At 31.8% G+C, this 25403-nt stretch overlaps 1 protein-coding gene across 1 annotated transcript in view; it reads left to right on the plus strand.

Annotated features, from left to right (window-relative positions):
• Positions 1–24862, plus strand: part of LOC145326674 (uncharacterized) — a 94046-nt gene extending 69184 nt beyond the window's left edge. Inside the window, exons 7-11 of the mRNA XM_080170040.1 lie at positions 3408–3448; positions 13538–13583; positions 14274–14340; positions 17065–17109; positions 24795–24862. Of these exons, the coding sequence (XP_080026166.1) occupies positions 3408–3448; positions 13538–13583; positions 14274–14340; positions 17065–17109; positions 24795–24862 (267 nt within the window). The remainder of the gene's footprint in view (positions 1–3407; positions 3449–13537; positions 13584–14273; positions 14341–17064; positions 17110–24794) is intronic.
• The last annotated feature ends 541 nt before the right edge of the window (positions 24863–25403 follow it).

The raw sequence follows: 25403 nt of genomic DNA on the forward strand, positions 1-25403 counted from the left end.
GGAAATGATGTCGTCTTTCATTTTTTTGTAACTTTTAGAGGATTTTCATATTAGTACTTGTTGTGTTTTTATGCTATTTTGTAGGAGGGTTATTCAACTAAACTCCTACCCCCCCCCCCCCCCCCCCCACCCTCCGCCTCAACTATATTATGTACTACGTCCAATAGAAGCATCTAGGGACAAAAAAAAAGGTTGGTGAGGGAAAAGTCCCCTTCCCCATTTTCAATTTTAGTTTTTAAAAGAAAAAGTAAAAAAAGTATTTTTTTGGGTGGGGGAGGTGAAAATACTTTCTCTCAAAATTGTTTAAACCTTCCATTGACCTATAACAAGCTTTACTGTAAAGGAGAACTATATCTATTCAGTGGTAAACAAGACCCTTCACTACAGACAAAAAAAAGCTTACTACATATATAATAGGATATAAAATGAAGCAAGTAAAGAGTGTGTCTATCTATCAACTTATTTCTACTCTTTCATCAATATCTTTCTATTTTATTTGTCTGTCTATCAACCTATTTCTACTATTTCATCAATATCTGTCTATTCTATTTGTTTGTCTATCAACCTATTTCTACTATTTCATCAATATCTATCTATTCTATTTGTCTGTCTATCAACCTATTTCTACTAGTTCATCAATATCTGTCTATTCTATTTGTCTGTCTATCAACCATTTATACCATTTCATAACTATCTATCTATTCTATTTGTTCTTTACAATATATTTCAAGAGCCTTTGTTTGTTTTACATAATACAGGAAAAGTAGATATCTTGTATTTTGAAATAAAAAAAATTTTGCTAGATTTTTTGCTTTAAATTTTCTGTGATTTTTGTATCTGTAAAAGAATGGTTATCTATCCCATTGTATTATAGACATATTTCTGCGGATATAAAAATAAATAATTATCAGATTATATTTAAATTTTTGTTGAAAATTGTCTTTAATACAATGCAATGCTAAAAATGATTTTCAGAATAGCTGAGAACCGGTTTGAATCCAGGGATATTAATCGGTTTCGAAGCTGTACTGGAATATAAGAGTAATAATTGCCATCTAATCTACAATTGCCTCTAGGGGCAAAGCCGCTATCTAAAATCAAGTATCTGAATAACAAGGAACATGAAGCATCAAAAATTAGGATATATTTCACAAATTATCTGTATAATGACTTGATGAAAAAGATAATTTGGATTAAATATTAATATTACATCCAAAGTCCCTTTATTCTATAAACATCTATTGTATTGTATATTATATTTGACAAACATTGTCCAATTTTAAAGATTAAACAAGAAAAGAAAAATCAAAATAACAAAAGAAATGCAGTTATATATGTCTGAGTGAAATGCAGACAGAATATTTAAAAAAATATCCAAAAAATTAAGGAAAATACAAATTTTTTTTTTGAAAAAATTTTTTTAAATTGCAAATAACTATTCTCAATTTATATACTCAACTTAATAAACCAACCAATCACAATTCAAAATAAGTCCCTAAAGTTGTAAAGCCAACAAATTAGAAAATGTAATTATAAGACTAGTGTAATAGACAACCCAATGTCCCCTCCCTCCCTGCTTTCATACCAAATAAGGTCAATAGCACTAAATTGTTTTTGACAAGTATAATGTAAATTATAGAAAAAGTGCGCCAATGCATAAAAATATTGAAAATATTATTTATTCACCTTTCTCAATATATTTTGCAAGAAAATTAACATAGTGCCTTAAACATGAATATAAGGAATGTTAAGTATATTAGGAAAAATGTAAGATAATCTAATGATCTTTATAATGATTTGTGCCTGTTTTGGGGCAAGGCATTCCCATACTCTTACTATGTATGTTGTGCACTTGACATAGCAGCAGTAGGAAATTTTTTCTCATCATTATTATGACGCAGTGCCAGGCCTAGAATTGAACCTATCACCTTCCCGACAACAAGCTGATGTGCTGCATGTTACGACACAGTCGTGTGTATCTTTAAAACTCTTTTATTTCAGTAAAGCAAAGATGTTTAAAATTTTGCATATTTATAAGTTGCATTTTCAGCTTCACATTTTTTACCATCTATAATACAAAGTAGAACGATGTCTGTCCGTCTGTCTGTCCGTTCGTCCCTTAAGATCTCGGTAACCACTGAACTGATCGGATTCTACTCTTCAGGGTATCTACCTATTGGTCCTGTGGTGGTTTTAAGCTATTTTCTTGGGGGGTGGGACACCCCCAACCCCCCTAAAAACAAAAAAATCCCCCCTATTTTTTATTTTTTTTATTTTTGTAAGAAATATCCTTGGTCCTTTGTAGAAGATTCCTTTGTGGAATATTTCCTTTGTGGAAGATTTCCTTGGTCCTTCTTATTATTTTTTTTTTTACAAATTTCACCTTACACTTTTTTTACCATCTCTTGGGGCAAAGCCCCTAGAGGCTAGGGGCGAAGCCGCTAGTATATAATAAAGCACAAACAGCACAAAGATGGTAATTATATTTCCAAAAACTAGAACTCAGAGCATGCATTGTTTTTTCTGCCACACAATTTGTTTTTAAAAAGGGTGGATTTTTTCACACCCTTACCTATACCCTTACTTCCTGATTAGCAAAGAAGTGTGAAATTAGCATATCTGTCTGTTCATTTTAGTCTGTAACTTATCAAAACTACAGGGAGGGAGGAGTCATTGGGCTAACTATTACACTAGTCTCCAAAGTTTTCTTATTTTTTTTGGCTTAACAATGTTGGGAACTTTTATTGAATTCTGATTGGTAGGTTAATTAGTTTGAGTGTCTAAACGTTTCAACCAGTAATTGTAATCTGCATAAGAGGTCATTTAATGTATCATAAGTAATACATCAGTTTATTGCCCATTGTCCCTTTAAATCCCTGCAAAAACTGAATACTAACTCAATATATTTATATTTTTCTACAATATTTTTATTCTTTTGTCTATACTAAGAGCTGCACCTCACACTTTTACTTAAAATATTTGATTTTGAGTAAAAATTATCCAGTATGGTTGCGAAACCAATTAATATCCAGTGGATTATAACTGGTTACTGAAAATTTATGTATAACATTGTAGTACACAAAACTGGTTTTAATCTTATAATTTTACATTTTAATATCCGCGGAAAATTGTGTATAATACGATGCGATCAATAACTATTTTTCTATTCTATTCTCCAATTTTTAAATGAAATAAACGCTATCAATATAGCCGAAATCCCGTTACTGCAAATTGTAAAGAAACCCAAAAAAATATATCACTAATAGTAAAATTGCTGTGTTTATATTGGCTGATATTTAAAGACCAAATTGAACATCGGCACAGGGTTCCAACCCTTTGGGTGGAGTTACATAAAGCTCATGTCCCCTCTATTTTTTACTTTAATAATAAAATTTTGTTATTTTCAGTCTGGAACTTCTCGGATGTTGGCTGGAACTTGGCAACTCAAGTAAGATAGATAGATAGATAGATAGGTATTAAATAATAAATGTGGAAATGGGATATATTGACAAGGAAAAATTTGTCATAAAAGTTTGATAATATGGACCTCATTAATTAGTCAGTTCGTTCTTCCAATAGAAGGGGAGGGAATGGAGTAAAGTGGTGTGGAAAGAAGGGGTAAATCGTTATTTTAGCCAGCTGCGAGTATTACTTTATTTAATCAATTGTTTTAAACAAATTAGATTAAATGGAAGAAGAAAAAACAAATTGAACTTGAAACAACTTTAATAAATTTAAATGCAATTTAAAAAGCGCAATGAACAAAGGTCATTGCAATTTACATAATTTCACTACAGGGATATAATACTAGAATTTAATTTAAAACTCTAGTCGAAATTCTGCCTATATATACTCTAAACTCTTTAAAAGTTGGATACGCCTACAAATCATAATTTTTAAAACATTTGTTTACTAATTGTATTTTTCTATATTTTATAAGCCTTATAGTGTCGTTAAAAAATGATGTCATACAATAAAATGACCGATGATATGCCGGTATATTGACTAATGGTAAAATGTATACTGGCCTAGCGTTGGTCATTTGTATTGTATTAAGTCACCTTTGGCACTATGGGCTGCTTCAAATCTTAGGCTAAAATAAGTCTAAAATTTGTTAAATTGGTAAAACTTAATTTATGAGCTGTGTATGTAGATTTATCTCAAAAGTTAGATAGATAGATAGTTATGCAGGGGTCTAAAGGGATAAGACAATGGCTGATGTATATCCCCAATGATGAAACACAAAATACTCTTTCTGTAGGTTACAATTAGTGGTTGAAATGTTTGGGCACTCAACTTATTGGACTATCCAATCAAAATTCAATAAAGTCCCCAAAGTTGTTGATTAAACGAATAAGTAAACTTTATTACAAAACTTGGGACTAACGTAATAAACAACCCAATGTCTCCTCCCTCCCTGATAGATATGTGTATGTAGTTTTATCTTGCATATTCTTGACCTCTAATTCTGAGGGATAAAGGAATCATTACTGCCCAATCTTCCTATGAATAATTATTTTAAGATAGTATGAATTATATATCAATAAAAATGTCATATTTTAATAATTAGATATACATACTTTCTAGTATTAATTGTAGAGTTGCTTTCTTGATTCTACCTAACTGTCAAAGGAATCAACAAGTTTTAGATAAACAACAAAATAACAACTCTAATATGACCAAATTAACAATTACATACAAACGGTCAAACCCTAAAAATAAAAAAGCTTCGCTTTTAGAAAAGTATATTTTTAATATGGATGCCTAATACCTTTGTTCATCGTACTTGCTAATTGTATTTGCATAAAACACATGCTGCACCATATTGCTGAGAATACAGGACAGTCAGCTGCAACTTGCTGTATTGCTAGCAAGAATAACAAGGATGACACCATACATAAAACACATGCTGCACCATATTGCTGGGAATAGAGGATAGTTAGCTGCAACTTGCTGTATTGCTAGCAAGAATAACAAGGATGACACCATACATAAATTACATGCTGCACTATATTGCTGGGAATAGAGGATAGTCAGCTGCAACTTGCTGTATTGCTAGCAAGAATAACAAGGATGACACCATACATAAATTACATGCTGCATTATATTGCTGGGAATAGAGGATAGTCAGCTGCAACTTGCTGTATTGCTAGCAAGAATAACAAGGATGACACCATACGTAAATTACATGCTGCACTATATTGCTGGGAATAGAGGATAGTCAGCTGCAACTTGCTGTATTGCTAGCAAGAATAACAAGGATGACACCATACATAAATTACATGCTGCATTATATTGCTGGGAATAGAGGATAGTCAGCTGCAACTTGCTGTATTGCTAGCAAGAATAACAAGGATGACACCATACATAAATTACATGCTGCATTATATTGCTGGGAATAGAGGATAGTCAGCTGCAACTTGCTGTATTGCTAGCAAGAATAACAAGGATGACACCATACCTAAAACACATGCTGCACCATATTGCTGGGAATAGAGGATAGTCAGCTGCAACTTGCTGTATTGCTAGCAAGAATAACAAGGATGACACCATACATAAATTACATGCTGCATTATATTGCTGGGAATAGAGGATAGTCAGCTGCAACTTGCTGTATTGCTAGCAAGAATAACAAGGATGACACCATACATAAATTACATGCTGCATTATATTGCTGGGAATAGAGGATAGTCAGCTGCAACTTGCTGTATTGCTAGCAAGAATAACAAGGATGACACCATACATAAATTACATGCTGCATTATATTGCTGGGAATAGAGGATAGTCAGCTGCAACTTGCTGTATTGCTAGCAAGAATAACAAGGATGACACCATACATAAATTACATGCTGCATTATATTGCTGGGAATAGAGGATAGTCAGCTGCAACTTGCTGTATTGCTAGCAAGAATAACAAGGATGACACCATACATAAATTACATGCTGCATTATATTGCTGGGAATAGAGGATAGTCAGCTGCAACTTGCTGTATTGCTAGCAAGAATAACAAGGATGACACCATACATAAATTACATGCTGCATTATATTGCTGGGAATAGAGGATAGTCAGCTGCAACTTGCTGTATTGCTAGCAAGAATAACAAGGATGACACCATACATAAATTACATGCTGCATTATATTGCTGGGAATAGAGGATAGTCAGCTGCAACTTGCTGTATTGCTAGCAAGAATAACAAGGATGACACCATACATAAATTACATGCTGCATTATATTGCTGGGAATAGAGGATAGTCAGCTGCAACTTGCTGTATTGCTAGCAAGAATAACAAGGATGACACCATACATAAATTACATGCTGCATTATATTGCTGGGAATAGAGGATAGTCAGCTGCAACTTGCTGTATTGCTAGCAAGAATAACAAGGATGACACCATACATAAATTACATGCTGCATTATATTGCTGGGAATAGAGGATAGTCAGCTGCAACTTGCTGTATTGCTAGCAAGAATAACAAGGATGACACCATACATAAATTACATGCTGCATTATATTGCTGGGAATAGAGGATAGTCAGCTGCAACTTGCTGTATTGCTAGCAAGAATAACAAGGATGACACCATACATAAATTACATGCTGCATTATATTGCTGGGAATAGAGGATAGTCAGCTGCAACTTATTTCTTTGCTAGAATGAATTTTTAAAGAAAAAAAGAATGACATCATCCATAAAAACGATCTAGGAAATAGTAGGACAAACGAACAATGACACTTCTAGAGTGTCAGAACTGAATAAGCAGAATATAAATGTGTAAAAAAATTAGACTTAAATACAGAATACCGTAAGGACATACTTACATTTTTATGACTTGATTTTAAAGATGCTTCGCTAATAAAATTATACAATGATGTAATAGGAATTAGTACTCCCAAAATAAATAGGATAATTAAAAACATAATAAATTATTTTCAAAAAGGTTTTGTTTTAAAATTAAATGGACCTACGAGCATTCTGGCAACGATTATAGAGTTGCGCCCTGCGAGTATCACTTCTAATAAATAATAAATCCATTCTTGCGGTTGTTTATACCTGATATATAATTTTTGTGCTTCGCTACTTAGGGATGTTGTCATCCTTGTTAGTAGTAGCGCTACTCTATATTTAACTTTGGCTGTCCGTCCGTAAGTCAGTCCATCCGTTGCGGATGTGTATCCCTAGTAAATAATTGCACAGTAAGGAATGTACTATCTTAAATTTGCACTCTAAATTGCATCGTCTTTTTAAACAAATTTGCAGTATCACTTTTTACGCAAGTAAGTCATCCATACACCCTCCCCCCCTTCCTCTCTACTAGGGATCTCAAGGGATAAGACAATGGATGATAAATTAGTTAATATTTTACCTTCTGTAGATTATAATTTTTGACTCTACCAGTTAGGAACCAACCAACTAAAATATTATTAGAGTACCCACAGTTTTGAACCAGCGAATAAGATTACATAATCATATTACTTTGGGTTCCACCATAATTTACCATCCAATGGCTCTTTTTCCATCTTACTGTAACTGAAATGTTGGTCCAATAGCGAAAAAAGAGATACTTAAATTTTAATTAAAGAAAGTTACCTTCATTATTTTAAAGAATACAATTTTGTACTGTTTGTTTTTTTAGATTTCTTATTATTTAATTATATTGATTACTTTTATGTAACTTTAATAAAAAACATAATTTTATTTATTTTACTTCTTTTATCTTTTCCCATTTAAAGTTTCATAATCCTATATATATAAAAACAAGGATGACAACATCCAGAAGTAGCGAAGCACAAAGATGTAAATTATTAACAAGCAGTCAGAACGACATGGATGTTTTATACTTAATTATGCTCCCAAATGATGGGAATGTTTCAGCCATCTATCCTAAATAGGAGCCGAAAATTTCTTTTATAGTGTTACGGACTAACGGACGGACACACATAGTGAGTAATAGAGTATCTTCGCTACTAAAAATTCCACTTTTCGAGAAATATTTTTCCTCTTGTACATATAAATTATCAATTTTTCAGTCTCTGATTTTTGTCATGAATGTAAAAAGTTGAATATAGGAATGCGTAACTTTATGCGAGTAATCGTAGCTTCACTTTTACTACACAGCTACCCCCATATATATTAAAACATTTTTTAGAGTTTGGCCAAAATGACTTTTCAATTGTATCCTTAGGTACGTCTAAAAACACCTTTTGCTTTTTTAAAAAGAAATCTGAAAAAATTTTATCTGCAAAAAAAATGCAAATGTTTGCAACCATTTTTGCACCACTGCTTAAACCATTTTTAATTTTTTTTATACAATTAATATTACAAAAAAATATCAATTATTACTTATAATTAAGCTTAAAAGAAAATATATACTTTATGGAAAATACGCGAAATCCCACTTTCAATGAGAGTTATTAACAGACATTCAATAATTATAAAGAAACTAAAGTTACCTAATATGTCCCCTCATAATTATCATGATTAATGAAATTTTAAGTTTTGCTACTCAGTCACGCTAAATCAATCACACAGTCTCCTAATGTCTTCACATAATTTGTTATTTCTTAATTATATGTTACTCTAAAAAGATATTTTACATTTCTACAACTTTTAATACTTTGAAGGGGGGGAACAGTGGGCTGTTTATTTCACCAGTCCTCAAAGTTTAATAATAATATTTCTTTTTCGTTGGCTTAACAATTTAAGGGACTTTTATTAAATTTTGATTGGTGGGTTCAGTCAGTTGTTTTTCAACTACAAATTTAATTCACAGAAAGGATAACTGCCGAGCCCTGCAGGGAGTAAGGGAGGGGACAATGGGCAATTAATTCAATTTAAGAGTTATCGCTGAAAGACTATGAAATCCAGAATAATCTGGAAATATGAAGGAAATTGTAAAGGGAGAGGCAGAAAACTATAAAATAAGAAAAGAGTTTCAAGAAAAAAGCATTCATTTGAAAATTAGATTACAAGCACATCAGACTGACATAATCATTCTGTAATTAATAACTATAAAAATCTCCCTGGAACCCATCACCCAATAACCCAAAATTTAATTGGGTTCTTAGAATGGTTATTAAACAAATATCACAAGTTTTTATCTATGGAATGATATTTTCTGGAGAGAAAAAAATTTTTAATACCAGCCACATCATAACAAATTAATTTTATCGATACTTTTCTGCTAGATATTCAAAACTAACAAATGAGTTGCGGCATTGGTTGCGCAAGTACCCAAAGTCAGCCAGAAACTGCTAAATTCTTGTAAATTCCCTTTAAGCTAGTACCCAAAGTCTGAGACTCGAAAAAATTGAATATTCGATCCATTGTCTCCTCCCTTACTCCCTGCGAGCCCTGAGTATAATAGTGATTTATTGCATCGTATTATAGAGAGCTTTCCGAAGATATTAAATGGATCATTTTAAGATTCAAACCAGTTTTGTTAGCTTCGAGGGGCCGAAGGCTTCAGCTAACAAAACTGGTATTAATTTTATATTTTTTTATTTTGATAATTATGAAAAATTGTCAATAATACGATTCTATACTAGATTTATCCATATGGCTTAGAACCGGTTCTAATCCAGCGGATAACAATTGGTTTCGAAGCTATACTGGAAAATGATTTAATCTTTTAATTGATAAAATTAAAAGTTAAAAAGTGGAACAAATTATGTGGAGCAAACAAAACTAGGATGAAAATTCAGGCAGAAAGGGGACAATAGAATGTTTATAACACTTGTCCCCAAATTTTTATAATAGCGGTTTCTTATTCGTTGACTTAACAACTTTGGAGACTTTTATTGAATTTTGAGAAAGCCCAATCTTTCCCGCTTTTGTATAATTTTTGAGGAGTACGATTCCTGTGACGTCATATAAAAAGGGAAGGGGGGAAGAAAATCTCTTCCCTTTTCTCCCATCTCTTTTGAAGAGATTTTCATCCCCCCTTCCCTTTCTTCCCTTTTTCTTTTCCGAAACGTATATGACGTAACTGGAATCGTACTCCTCAAAAGTAATACAAAAGCGGGAAAGATTGGCCTTTCTCTTGAATTTTGGTTTCTTGAAACCCCATCCCACTAAGTAGGAAAAAAGTCACAACAGTTCAGAAGTTTAAACTTTACAAAAATGCATTATAGAGATGCTATGCATCTAGAAAGAAAAAGAAAGATTAATTTTGTAAAATTGTCAGGTTTAGTCTGTGAGCGCAGGGAGGGAGAGGACATTGGGCTGTTTTTTACACTAGTCTCTAAAGTTTTATGGTAACGTTAGCCTAACAACTTTGGGGACTTTTATTGAATTTTGATAGGATGAATGTCTATTTTAACCACTAAAAGTAATTTACAGAAGGGGTAATTTTGTGTATCATTATTTGGGATTTACTTCTATTTATCGGCCATTGTCTTATCCCTGAATATCTCTCAGAGCATAATCCAAACAAAATCAGATTTTACAATAAAAGGATTAAAGTTTTGGATGTGAAAAAACAATAAAATATTTTTGCTAAAATCTTGAGAAAAGTTTGTTTTTATTCTTGTCTTATAAAAAAGTTTTCTTGGATTTTTAATTACGTCATTTTTACTAGAGCAACTACACTCTACACAACTGTAATGACATAAACGATGTTATGATCGGAGATTTATGATCAATATCTGCTAAAGTTAATGTGTGAATTGTTGAATTTTTTTCAAGTTATTTTTTTAGGGGGGGGGGGTTAATTTTCTAGGGGCGATTTCTCTTGGGAGGTTGATGGTACCCTTCCCCAAAATATTTATAAACCTTCCCGGGAAGGTACCTGTTAAGGAGAACCCGTTCGGTTCAGCGGTTAGCGAGATCCTTCGATACAGACAAACAGACAAATAGACAGACAGACATCCTGCTACTTTATTATAAGGATGTACTACACACAAAACCGACTGATAAGGATAAATAAATTCAAAATAAGGAAGGTTAATCTTTTTGTGCCAATTGTTATCGTTTGCTTGGTTTGGTTAGGTTAGGTTATCGGGTAGCTCTGTAATGTTAAACCACGCAGGGGCAAGGCAAGGCATCAGAAAAAAAATCTTTCCCTTCCCCCTTTTTTCAATTTCAATAATATGCATTAAGAATCATTAAATTTGTCTGCAATTTTATAAAATGTTTCTATAGATAGGGAATAAATGAAATTTATTTTTAGGAAATTTCTTTACTATTCCTATGTTTAATCTATGATTAGGAAATAAACAGGAAGGGAGGGGACATTGGGCATTTCAATACCCTAGTCCCCAAAGTTTTATGATTAGGTTTTCCTTTTCGTAGGCTTAACAACTTCTACTGAAAGTCTAATTTTGTGTATTATCATTGGGGATGTACATAAATTCATCGGCCATTGTCTTATTCCTTTAGATCCCTGGTAGGAAATAAACTATTTCAGACAGAATTTAAATTGATTGGCCGTGAAGCTAAAATTTTGAAATATCTCGTCGTGTTGAATAATTATATATGTCCACTTTATTTATCATTTTAGATAGATAGATAAATAGATAGATAGATAGAGAGATAGATAGTTAGATAGATAAAAAGATTGATAGAGAAAAAAAGAAAGAATATATCAATGTATAGTGTATATATTTCTTTTTAATTTATCTAAATAAAAAAGTCTCACAAGCAAGCAATAAACAAGACAACTTTAATCATAAGTTAAATTGAAAATTTGAAAAGTTTCAAATTTATGCAATTTTACAAATTATTATTTTCACCTTGAAATTTTAGGTCAAATTATTACCATAATTTATGCAAAGAAATAACAAGGATGCATTCGTCAATAAAAATGAAAAATGTGAATAATTATGGATCACTATGCAGCTTATACCAACAACGAAATTAATTCAGAAAAAAATCACGAATCCTATACAAGATTTTCAGCTGTCGTTTGGGGGGGGGGGGGCCCGGGGGGGGGGGGGGCAAGACATATTAGAATTGGCAATCTTTTTATCTGCCCCCAAAATATTATTTTAGATATATTTCGCTTGTTGGCTGTACCTTATTCCTTTCATTATGTCATTAATTTGAAATCGATAGGACATTTCTAACAAGTCTAAACCTGTTTAATGTGCAACCTTTCCTAACATGAACTTTGATTTTTTCCAATAACAATATCATAACATCATCTATTATTATTCTTTATTATTAAGGTTATTTTTTATGTTTGTTAACAATGGATATTTTATTATTTGGATGTTACATCAGATTTTCATGTTAACTAATAAAAAAAAACTAACAGTGGGCTAAAATAACTATTATCCCATTCCCTCCCCTTATTCTGGATGAAAGAACTGACAAATAAACGATTTCCGTGTTATCAAGCTAAATTGACGACAATTTTCCCCCTGTCATAATATCCACGTATATTCTACAATTACATCCATTCCATTAATACATATTCTGCTTAGGTCAATATAAACAATTCTTATTTTCAGGGGAAAATGAACTTTATTTATGCTGAAACATCTATTTTAATAATTTTAAAAAATATGATTATTTACTTGATCATATTTAATTATTACCAGCACAACTTTTGTCTATTACTATTTTCATTTGTTACGTATAATAGTAATTTATTGCATCGAATTATAGACAGCTTTCCGCGGATAGTGGAACAACTAAAAATTAAAAGATTAATTCCAGTTTTGTTGGCTACGAGGGGCCAAAGGCCAAGGCTGACAAAACGGGTATTAATGTGATAATTTTTTTCATAATTCGTTGAAAATTGTCTGTTATCATTTTTTTAGTATTGCTTGAAACCGGCTCTGATCCAGCGGATATTAAACGGTCTTGAAGCCATACTGGAAATAAGCCAATTTTGAACTCAATTACCTCCCCCACTCTTCCTGTGTATTGTATATGTAAATTGCAATAATGGCTTTATTATTACTTGGATGTTGCATCAGATTTTCATGTACTCTGTAAAAGTAATGCTCGCTGCTGGTTAATGTAAAGATACTCCCCATTTTCCTATCCACTCCCAATATGATGAAAGGACTGACCAATAACTGAGGTCCATATTAGAAAGCTAAGTTGACGATAAAATATCCACATATTAGTACATCTATTATTGCAACCCTAATTTCTGCATATTTCTAATGCAAGATATTATATATTTATTATATAATAAACAATGAATACATACTGATAAGTCTATAATTTTATATAAACATTAAACATATACTGATAAATTTATATAGTCAATTATAGTTATTTTTAGAAGTACATAAATATGAATTAGATTACAGAGATAAATGAAACCATGGATTGTTTATTACACTAGTTCCCAAGGTTTCTTAACAACTTTGGGGAGTGGGACTTCAGTGAATTTTGATTCGTTCGTCATTAAGTTAAGTGATCAAACGTTTCAACCACTATATTTAATCTACACAAGTGGTAATTTTGTGTATCATCATTGGAATGTACAGTACATTAATTAATCGAGCATTTTCTTATCCCTTTAGATCTCTGGATATTATTTACTTATCTAAACCCAATTGTAAAATCTTTTTTTTCAGGATATTAAAGTCCCAAGAGTCGGATAGTAGTGTTTACCAATGTCAGGTAAGTTTTTACCTTTTTGTTCCAGTAATGATTCATTTTTTAGGAACCTAGTAATAGTGTCTAACTGTCTAATTGTGACGTAACAAAAATCCATCTCTTTTTAGGGGTTTCCTTTCCCACCTCCCCTCGCATCCTTCGATTTTTCTTACGTCACAAAGATAAAAAGTTAGACACTATTACTAGGTTCATTTTTTAGGGGAGAGGGGGTGAAACTTTAGGTTAGGTCAGGTTAGGTTATGTAATGTTAGGTACTTGGTAGCCTTGCAGGGCCAGGACACCTTAGAATTAGGGGCCTTCAGCAGGGAAGAAGCATAAGAAGAAGAAAAAACTACTAATTTTCAATTGATTTAAATAATTGAGGGAGAGGGTTCAGGACTCGAAAGGCACTATACACCTACCTTGTTTTTGTCTAAAATTCCCTGATTGCAATAATAATGAATATATACGTGGATATTATACTAGGGGAAAAAATTGTCGTTAATTAAGGTTCCTATTTTAGATTTCATTTATTTGTCAGTTTGTTCATCCAGTAGGAGGGAAGGGTATGGGGTAAAGTGGGATAAGGGGGGATCGTAATTCTGGCCCGATACAAATTGCTATTTATTCGATTACATGGTAATTCTGGTGTAATATATATATAATTCATAGTTAATCCATTGCACAAATTTTTAGTATTTCTATATATTTTAGGTTAACACAGAACCCGCGACCACCCTGAACATATCAGTGTCAGTTGTACCAAAATTAAAACCTTCAGGTCCGTTCAAATTCATTGTTACTGAAGCTTCTCTATAATTATGGTCGGTCCGTCCGACCGGGATTATCGTTAATTTGGATATATTAGGATTGCCCTATCGATTTTAAACTTTCCATGATGATTCCTATAACAGTTAGGTATGATTTAGGAAGCATTGCAACTCTATAATCTTTGCCAGAATAACCATTTTAAACAGTATAATACAAAGACTCTTTAATAAAAATTTCATAAAGATAAAAATATTAATTTATAACAGTTAGACATTAGCAAAGAGTTTGATATTCAAATAATAATTCATAAAAATCCCTAACAAAATTAAACTTGTGGCTGGCTAGACGAACGATCCACCCTATCCACTTCGTTTATCTCATCCCCTTCTCTCTTACTGGATGAATGAAATGACCAATAAGTGATGTCCATTCTTTCTTTCACTCTCAAAATTTTTGCATAATTTTCTGTAAAAGTGAAATAAAAATTTGTAAAGCCATAACAATGTATAATTATCCAGTTATTTGCAGTTTTTATTTTTTTCATACATTTATTTAGATGCCATATAAAAGTATGTCAAATAAAAAATGTCAAATATTTGGTATATCCTGCTTGCAAAAATCGATATTTGAAGGAAAGTTTTGACAACTTTTTTTGTAAAATATTTCATAAAAAATATTTTAAGTATTTTTTAAATTTTTTAACTAAAAGAATATCTATCAAAACCTCAAAATATTGTTTCATATCTTTATTATATCTATGTATATTGAAAGAAAATGGAGATACGAAAATTGTCATGTGTGACGTCATAAAAATACGTTTTAAAAGGATGGATGAGAGGAGAAGTAGGAAAGGAAACCCCTAAAACAGAGATGTATTCACACATGAGACTTTCGGTATATCCAAAGAAAATTTAATAGCGTAGCATAAAGAATTACTACAACCCTGTACACGCCCTTGAAACATATATGTGTGTTTGTGTGAGTATGTGTGTGTGTATGTTTGTTTGTGTATGTGTTTGTGTGTGTGTGCAGATGGGTGTTTGTGTGTGTGTGCGTGTGTGTTTTTTTGTGTAAAATTATGAAATACCCATATTGTCCAGGAATCTACAGGGATAAGAAAATAGACGATAAACTGAAGTTCATCCCTAATGATAATTAGTAATTCGTAATTCTTCTGTAGATTACAATTAGTGGTTGAAACGTAAGGACACTCAACTAAGTAGACCAATCAAATTATTCAAGTTTGTCAAGACTGTGAATGAAAAAACGTTGATTTAAGACTTTGGGGACTAGTGTAATAAACAGCCCAATGTCCCCTCCCTCCCTGTATATTGTCCCATTCTGTAAATCTGTTGCAACAAATCAGATTGTTGTTCTTTTAGTTTATATTGGATATGTTAATTATGAAATGTGCATCATTGAAAAGTTAAAACTTAGAAAATGTAAAATTAGTAGGAAAATCGGGTATTTTCGTCGTATTTTCACAGTAACTTTTCCCATATTTTTTGCCCCTGCGGCCGGGGCCAATTGCCTAACACTAATCTAACCTAAAATAATGGAAGGAGCATCATTTAAAAGTCTAAACTCTAAAAATTGTAAAATTAGAAGAAAATCAAACTTAACTTTCATCTGATTATTATATAGAGTTGTTAAAACTTATTATTTTCAACATTTATTAAATTAATTCATCATAAAAATTTTAAATATAAAGAATTATTCTAACATGCCTGAAGGTAACCGATTTAAAAAAAAAAAGCTTATTTGGTTAATACATCCATATGTTATTTTTGCAGTGTTAAGTGCTAAATTTCTACACTGATCTCTGCCAGGGAAGGGACATTGGGCTGTATGTTACACTAGTCCCCAAAGTTTTATAATAACTTTCCTTATTCGTTGACGGACGGACCTCACCTAATTATAAAAAGCTTCGCTTTTAAAAATCGTCACAACTTTATCATAAAATGCAACTATAAGGGTCAAAATCTCTATTTTATGGGAAATGAAAATCTTATAGGGATTATCATAATTTCAAAACACGGAGTATTACAATAGAAAAATTACTTAGGCAGATAGATAAAAAAGGATTACTTGTAGAGTGTCAGAACTGAATAATAAGAAAATAAATGAATAAAAGTCTAATCAAAATTGCAAGTTAATTTGTTGCAAAACATTGAAATCGATAGGACAATTCTAGCATGTTCAAATTAACGAGGAGATAGTTGTTTCTTCGGGGCTGACAAAACTGGTTTTAATCTTATAATTTTTCATTTTGATATCCGCGGAAAGCTATCTATAATACGATGTGATAATAGTTATTTCTTTCATCGTATTATAAACCGCTTTCCGCTTTCGGCACCTCGGGGCTAAAAAAATTAACTGTTTTTAATCTTATGATTGTATGAAGATAGATATAAAAACCAGGATGACAACATCCATAAAAACAAATCACTTGTAGAGTGTCAGGTCTGAATAAGCAGAATATAAATGTTTAAATTTATTTAAAATTGCAAGTAAATGTGTTGCAAAAATGCTTAAATATAGATTACTGTTCAAGGACATTATCACATTTTTTGGACTTGATTATAGAAATGCCTAGCTCATAGTTGTTCCTTTTTGTAATAGGAATCATTATTCAAAAATCAAATAAATTATAAATTCAATATTCAATATCCGCAAAGAGGTGAGTTGTCTATAATACTAAACGATAAATAACTATTAAAATATTTTTGTTTAGATTTGTTTTACTCAGATGCGGCTGGTTTGAATAAAGATTCGCAAGGTAAGTTTTTCCCACTGTTTTCAGTTGCGAAGCTACTCTATAATTCACCTTGTCTGTCTATCAGTCCGTCCTTAACGTTATGGGGGGAAAGTGATTTTTTCGGCTGCTATCGAAGATAAACAGCTGATATTTTTGGTGAAGATTCCAGGAACTTGTGAGCATGAATTTGTAATTTACTTTTTCCGTCAGTCTGTTGGTCATGCATGAAAAGACTTAAAATCTTTTATATTATTACTTCGGAAAAGTTTCGTGATTTCAAAGAATTATTCCGTGTTAATGAGCTGAATATCTTCTCTATAATATATTATGTCTGTTTGTCCTTAATTTTATTGCTTCGCTACTTATGGATGTTGTCATCCTTGTTTCTATAATGAATGTTTTACATTTGTTTGAGTACATTTGTTGGACGTAATAATCCTTGTTTAAGTTAAAATAGACGAATTTTTTTGAGAAGATTCCCCATCCTTATTTTATAATTTATATTGCTGTCACTCATAACTCCTAAGGCTTTTAGTGACCCAAAAAGCGCATTTGTTTATTTGCATAACTTCAAATTTATTTATGATTTCATTTCAGAATTATGTCTTTCCATCTTTCCCTCTTTTTTTCTCTCTCTCTCTCTTTCTCTCTCTCAATCTCTCTCTCTCGCTCTCTTTGTCTATCTATCTATCTCTGTCTCTCTATCTAAATATCTCTCTCTTTCTCTCTATATCTATTTCTATCTGTCTTTCTCACTTTCTCTGTTAAAGTTAATGAGTATGTTAATACAAAACAAACTGATCAATTTAGAAAATTAAGAAATTGTTCTTAAGTAAAACAAAGTATTACGCTACGTAGAGTATTTTAAAAAGACGTTTACAGTCAGATTTAATTACTATTATTTAGAGTAGCTTCGCTACTAGAAATATTTATATAATTATATCCTAAAGGGTGTTTTAAAAAAACCAATCGCTTCACTCTTTTCAATATAAACCCTACAGTTTTAGTCAAAAACTAACAAAAAATGACACAAATCATGTCCAAGCAATGACAATGAGAAAGCACTATTGAATTTTGATTTCTACTCACTTCTCCTGAGCACTACAGCTCGAGTCCTAGCCCTTGTGAAGAATTGTTCCTTACATGGAGATTAAAATTCATCAAATCGTCTTAAGTACTTTAAATCTTGTAGATAGACCCCATAATGTTTAGAATTTTTGATGGGGCATGTCAAGAGCTTTCTATAGACACTTTAACCAGGTTTCTAACTCAATCCTAGCCAATTTGGCATTAAAAAGACAGACCCATCAAACATTTATACATGATGGGTCTCTCCAGTTCTTGATGTGTGACAGATCTTTTTTATGTCAAAATGGCTAAGATTAGGTCAGAAATCTGATTAAGGCGTCTATAGAAAGGTCTTTATAAGCCCCATCAAAAACTCTAAACATTATGGGGTCTATCTACAAGATTTCAAGTACTTTAGACAGTTTATTCTTTTTTGAAAAAGACAAAACTGTCTTAATTTGTAATAAAATATGCACTCTTAACATAGGGAAGAATTTACACAAAGGCTAGGGCTCGAGCTGTAGTGCTCAGGAGAGGTGATTAGAAATCAAAATTCAATAGTGTTATCTCATTGTCATTGCTTGGGCATGATTTTGGTCATTTTTTGTTAGTTTTTGACCAAAACTGTAGGATTTATAATGAAAAGAGTTAAGCGATTGGTTTTTTTTTAAACACCCTTTATAATATAAAGTGGTTTTATCTAAAGCTCTTAGAAAATGCTATTCCAAATAAGTTTTACTTTTTAGGGTAGCTTTATAATTGTCATGGGGTGTTTTTAGGCTATTTTATTATCTTCCCCCCGCTCTACCCTAGGGGCTAGAGGCGAAGAAAACAGAAAAATATGTTAGCTCTTTTTACATTTCTTTAAATTGGTAACACTACAGAAACTTTAAAGATATTTTGTTGATAACAAAAGGAAGCGAAGACTTCAATTTATAAAACTATTTTCCATCAAATGAAAGTAGCAGGAAGGGAGGGGACATTGGACAGTTTATTAGCCTAGTCCCCAAAGATTTATTATCACATTTTCTTTTCTCTTCTGACTTAGCAACTTTGGGGTCTTTTATTAAATTTTGATTGCTTGGTTCATGAAGTTAAATGCCCAAACGTTCAACCACTAATTATAGTCTACAGAATTTAATTTGTGTGTCATTATTGGGGATGTACAATGTACATTAATTTATCAGCTATTGTCTTATCCATTTAGATTCCTGGAAAGTAGAGTTAAAACAATAAAGTAAATGGCTAATATATGTCATTTAATAGCTAATTTCTATGTATAATTTTTAATATAAAGGAACTGGTTGTCTATCTGTGTGTCTGTTTTGAAAGATCTGATAACTGAAATAAAATGAAGAGTTAAAACAATAAAGTAAATGGCTACTATATGTCATGTAATAGCTAATTTCGTTAAATAATGTCTGTCTGTGTTTCTGTTTTGAAAAATCTTGCTAACTAAAATGAAAATAGAGTTAAACTATTAAAGTAAGACTAAATGTCTTACAATGGCTAATTTCTATGTATAATTTCTTATATACAAGTAACTGGATGTCTATCTGTGTGTCTGTTTTGAAAGATCTGTCCAACTGAAATGAAAAGAAGAGTTAAAACAATAAAGTAAATGGCTAATATATGTATTTTAATAACTAATTTTGGAACACAGTAATAGTGTCTGACTGATTATGACGTAACAAAAAAAATTAGCCAATGAGAGGCCGTTATTGACCAATGGTAAAATTTATAGTGGCCTCTCATTGGCTAATTTTTTTTGTTACGTCATAATCAGTCAGACACTATTACTGTGTTCCTAATTTCGTTATATAATTTCTTATATACAAGTAACTGGATGTCTATCTGTGTGTCTGTTTTGAAAGATCTGATAACTGAAATAAAAAAAGAGTTAAAACAATGAAGTTAATGGCTACCATATGTCTTATAATAGCTAATTTCGATATTTTCAATTTACAAGTAATTGGATGTCTATCTGTATGTCTGTACTGAAATATCTAGCTATAACTAGCATCTAAGCCCATAGCCGCTAGAAAAATTGCTTAAAACTATCCCAAAACTTAAATATGAAAATATAATAGCTTAAATGCATTACAGGAGCTATGTAAAGCTCAATCGGTTCAGTAGTTTTTGATATCTTAAGCTTTAGACAAAAAAAAACATAACTATTAGTATAGTAGGATTAGTAAAAGGATATATATTTGTCTGTCTGTATATATGTCTGTATCGAAGGATTTTGTTAACCACAGTACCTTTATGGTTCTCCTTTTCAGTGTAGCTTCTTATAGCTTAGGGATTATTTTTATTTTGTACAAAATAATATTTAGTTTTTAAAAAATGTTAGAACTTTTTTAAAACTCTAAAAAACTCATATATTCAGAATATGAAAAAACTTGTAAAATGAAAATTTTGCTAAAATAATAGTTTAGCTAGTTTATAGGATCTCTAAATGAAAGTAATTTGAAATAAGGGAGGAGTTGAAAGTTTTAATTTGAAGCTCGTGACAACAAATATCAAGACATCAAGGATAACAACATCCATATGTAGCAAAGTTGAAAGTTTTATTTTAAAGCTCAGGACAACAAATATCAAGACAACAAGGATAACAACATCCATATGTAGCAAAGTTGAAAGTTTTAATTTGAAGCACAGAACAACAAATATCAAGACTACAAGGATGACAACATCCATATGTAGCAAAGTTGAAAGTTTTAATTTGAAGCACAGGACAACAAATATCAAGACAACAAGGATTACAACATCCATATGTAGCAAAGTTGAAAGTTTTAATTAAAAGGACAACAAATATCAAGACAACAAGGATGACAACATCCATATGTAGCAAAGTTAAAAGTTTTAATTTGAAGCACAGAACAACAAATATCAAGACAACAAGGATAACAACATCCATATGTAGCAAAGTTGAAAGTTTTAATTTGAAGCACAGAACAACAAATATCAAGACATCAAGGATGACAACATCCATATGTAGCAAAGTTGAAAGTTTTAATTTGAAGCTCGTGACAATAAATATCAAGAGAACAAGGATGACAACATCCATATGTAGCAAAGTTGAAAGTTTTAATTTGAAGCACAGAACAACAAGGATGACAACATCCATATGTAGCAAAGTTGAAAGTTTTAATTTGAAGCTCGTGACAATAAATATCAAGACAACAAGGATGACAACATCCATAAGTAGCAAAGTTTAAAGTTTTAATTTGAAGCACAGGACAACAAATATCAAGTGAACAAGGATAACAACATCCATATGTAGCAAAGTTGAAAGTTTTAATTAGAAGCACAGAACAACAAATACCAAGACAACAAGGATAATAACATCCATATGTAGCAAAGTTGAAAGTTTTAGTTTGAAGCACAGAACAACAAATATCAAGACAACAAGGATAACAACATCCATATGTAGCAAAGTTGAAAGTTTTAGTTTGAAGCACAGAACAACAAATACCAAGACATCAAGGATAACAACATCCATATGTAGCAAAGTTGAAAGTTTTAGTTTGAAGCACAGAACAACAAATATCAAGACATCAAGGATGACAACATCCATATGTAGCAAAGTTGAAAGTTTTAATTTGAAGGATAAACGAACAATAACTTAGTTAGCAGAACATTAATTTGTTGCAAAATTGCGAAAATACAGGATACAGTTAAGGACATACTTTCAATTTTAGAATTTGATTACAGAGATACCTCACTTATATATATATTATACCTATTGATTTATTAAATATATCATGAAAAATATATTGCCAAAAAGTTAAAAATCAGCATCAGACGGACCGACCCTAATTATAGGAAAGCTTCGCTTTTAACAAGGTTAACAACGTTCATATGGAGCATAGCAGTCTGACCGTCATTTTTAAAAATTAAACTAGCGCCTGCGCTCCTTGCATCCATGGACAGAAAGTGGCTACAAAAATAGCTTAAAACTATCCAAAGACTAAAATCTGAAAATTAAATATCCTTCAAACAATTAGTTAACTAATTAAGTTCTCCGTTTAAGTGAAACTTTACAGAAGTTCAGGATAGTTTTAGGCTATTTATTTTTAGATCTAAGTCTTGTGACGGGTTTAGGCTATTTTTCAGCCACCTTAATGGTTTTCTAAAGATAGCTAACCTAAGGGAGCAGCCACTTGTTAATTTTATACTTATTTTATATTTAAACAGTGACCTTAATAGTTTGTGCAATACCTTGGCCTTTTAACAGGCCTTTGTTATCAATAACATATATAGTTTAAAAAGTACTCTATTGAGAGTACTATATTTGATTTAGGGAATTTAGGACGGGTTTTAAACTAGTTTTTCTACAAAACATCTACGTCCATTTTATTGAAAATGACGATATTTATATAGAAAAATAGTTAGAAACAACCCACTTATTTCTATTATTAGTAAAAATTCATGTAAACAGTTCATGAAAACAAATGCACAGTTACTGTATAAATAAGGTGTGTCCGTCTTCTGAGCAAATTTAGTTCAATGACCATTACTTATCATATGCCTCATATGGGCGAGGCCGCTGTCAATGACACTTCAACATCAGGTTCAATTACCAAAGATAACTAAGGGGAGCCATATATTTCCTTTTCTATCCAAACACACCTGGTTAAGTAACTACCTATTCTTTGATTATACGACACTTTTCTCGAAGTCCTAACTGTACATGGATATGAGTTGCACATGTTTCTAGCTAAGGCATTTCCCCTACTCTGTCTATTAATATCGCACATAGGAAATAGCAGCAGTAGGAACCATTTTTAACGTGTTTAGTAATGGAGCAGTGTTGAGTTTAGATTCTAACTCATCACCTTCCAGACGAAGAGTGTATACGCTACGTATTAAACCAAATTGACCATAATAATATTGATATAAAAGTAACAGGATGTATGCCTATCTTTGTGTGAGTCTGTCTGTCTGTCTGTGTGTACCGAAGGATCTCACTAACAGCTGAACTGTTCTTCTTTACAATAGAGCTTCTCATATAGGTTCTAGGAAACTTTATAACTATTTTGGTGGAGGGTACCACTACCCTGTTAAGATAAAGCACCCATAAAAAATTAATTTCCAATCATCAAAAAAAAAAAATTCGAATTCAAACCCTCTCCTCACAAGGGCTTCTAGAGGCCTCTAGGGGCGTGTCCGCTGGTATATTTTATTTTAATTCTACCAGAATACAATAGCTCAGAAATTCTGTCTATCTGTCTGTCTGTCTGTCTGTCTGTCTGTCTGTCTGTATGTCTCTACTATAATTATAATATTTTAGTATCAGATAAAGAGACCCAGATAGAATTTCTACCAGAATACAATAGCTCTGAAATTCTGTATATCTGTCTGTAAATCTGTCTGTATGTCTCTACTATAATTATAACTATTTTAGTATCAGATGAAGAGACCCAGATAGAAATTCTCCCTGAATACAATAGCTCTGAAATTCTGGCTATCTGTCTATCTGTCTGTATATCTGTCTGTCTGTCTGTATGTCTCTACTATAATTATAATATTTTAGTATCAGATAAAGAGACCTAGATAGAAATTCTGAATACAACAGCTCTGAAATTCTGTCTGTCTGTAAATCTGTCTGTCCGTCTGTCTGTATATCTGTCTGTCTTTCTGTCTGTATGTCTCTATTATAAATAATAATATTTTAGTATCAGATGAAGAGATCCAGATAGAAATTCTACCAGAATACAACAGTTCAGAAATTATGTCTATCTGTCTGTCTGTCTGTATGTCTCTATTAAAATTATAATATTTTAGTATCAGATAAAGAGACCCAGATAGAATTTCTACCAGAATACAACAGCTCTGAAATTCTGTCTATCTGCCGGTCTGTCTGTATGTCTCTATTAAAATTATAATATTTTTGTATCAGATAAAGAGACCCAGATAGAATTTCTACCAGAATACAATAGCTCTGAAATTCTGTATATCTGTCTGTCTGTCTGTCTGTATGTCTCTACTATAATTATAAATATTTTAGTATCAGATGAAGAGACCCAGATAGAAATTCTACCAGAATACAACAGTTCAGAAATTCTGTCTGTCTATATATCTGTCTGTATATCTGTCTGTATATCTGTCTGTCTATCTGTCTGTCTGTCTGTATATCTGTCTCTATATCTGTCTATATGTCTCTACTATAATTATAATATTTTAGTATCAGTTGAAGAGACCCAGATAGAAATTCTACCAGAATACAATAGCTCAGAAATTCTGTCTATCTGTCTGTCTGTCTGTATATATGTCTGTCTATATATCTGTCTGTCTGTCTGTATGTCTCTAGTATAATTATAATATTTTAGTATCAGATGAAGAGACCCAGATAGAAATTCTACCAGAATACAATAGCTCTGAAATTATGTCTATCTGTCTGTCTGTATATCTGTCTGTATATCTGTCTGTATATCTGTCTGTGTATCTGTCTGTATGTCCCTAGTATAATTATAATATTTTAAGTATCAGATAAAGAGACCTAGATAGAAATTCTGAATACAATAGCTCTGAAATTCTGTCTACCTGTCTGTCTGTCTGTATATCTGTATGTCTGTATGTATATCTGTCTGTCTTTCTGTCTGTATGTCTCTACTTCAATTATAATATTTTAGTTTCAGATGAAGAGACCCAGATAGAAATTCTACCAGAATACAACAGTTCAGAAATTCTAGGAAAATAATAAGAAATTACAACGTCATACTAAACTAAATCAGGAAATTAAAGGGATAAGACAATGTCAGATAAATTGATGTGCCACGGGGCTAAAAAAAAACTAGTTTTAATCTTATAATTGTACATTCTATATCCGCGGAAAGCCGTTTATAATACGATACGAGAAATAACTATTCCACAACTTATTGTAATCTACAGAAGGGGCAATTTTTAAAATCATCATTGAAGAACTACACCAATTTGTCGGCCATTGCCTTTTCCCTTTAGATATCTGCCATAAAAACACATTCTTAAAGAAAGTGAATTTTGTCCATTTTTCTTGAAAATTTGTGCGTCAGCTTAATGTAAGAACTTGGTGTGTCATACCTCCTCCGAAATGTACCGACGGTTTCCCTGAAAGTGCTTAGACGAACAAAAAAGCTCACATCCCCATTATTTTGGAAAAAATTTAAAATATGTTGTTTGGGGGGGGGGGGGTGTTGGGGAATAGTGCCTACTAGTATAGTATTTTTCCTTAGGCTTGACTAGGTTAGGTTATGGTGGTACTA

This window comes from Acartia tonsa, chromosome 8, assembly GCF_053477335.1.
Source record: "Acartia tonsa isolate MP-2025a chromosome 8, ASM5347733v1, whole genome shotgun sequence".
In the NCBI taxonomy this organism is placed as follows: Eukaryota; Metazoa; Arthropoda; class Copepoda; order Calanoida; family Acartiidae; genus Acartia; species Acartia tonsa.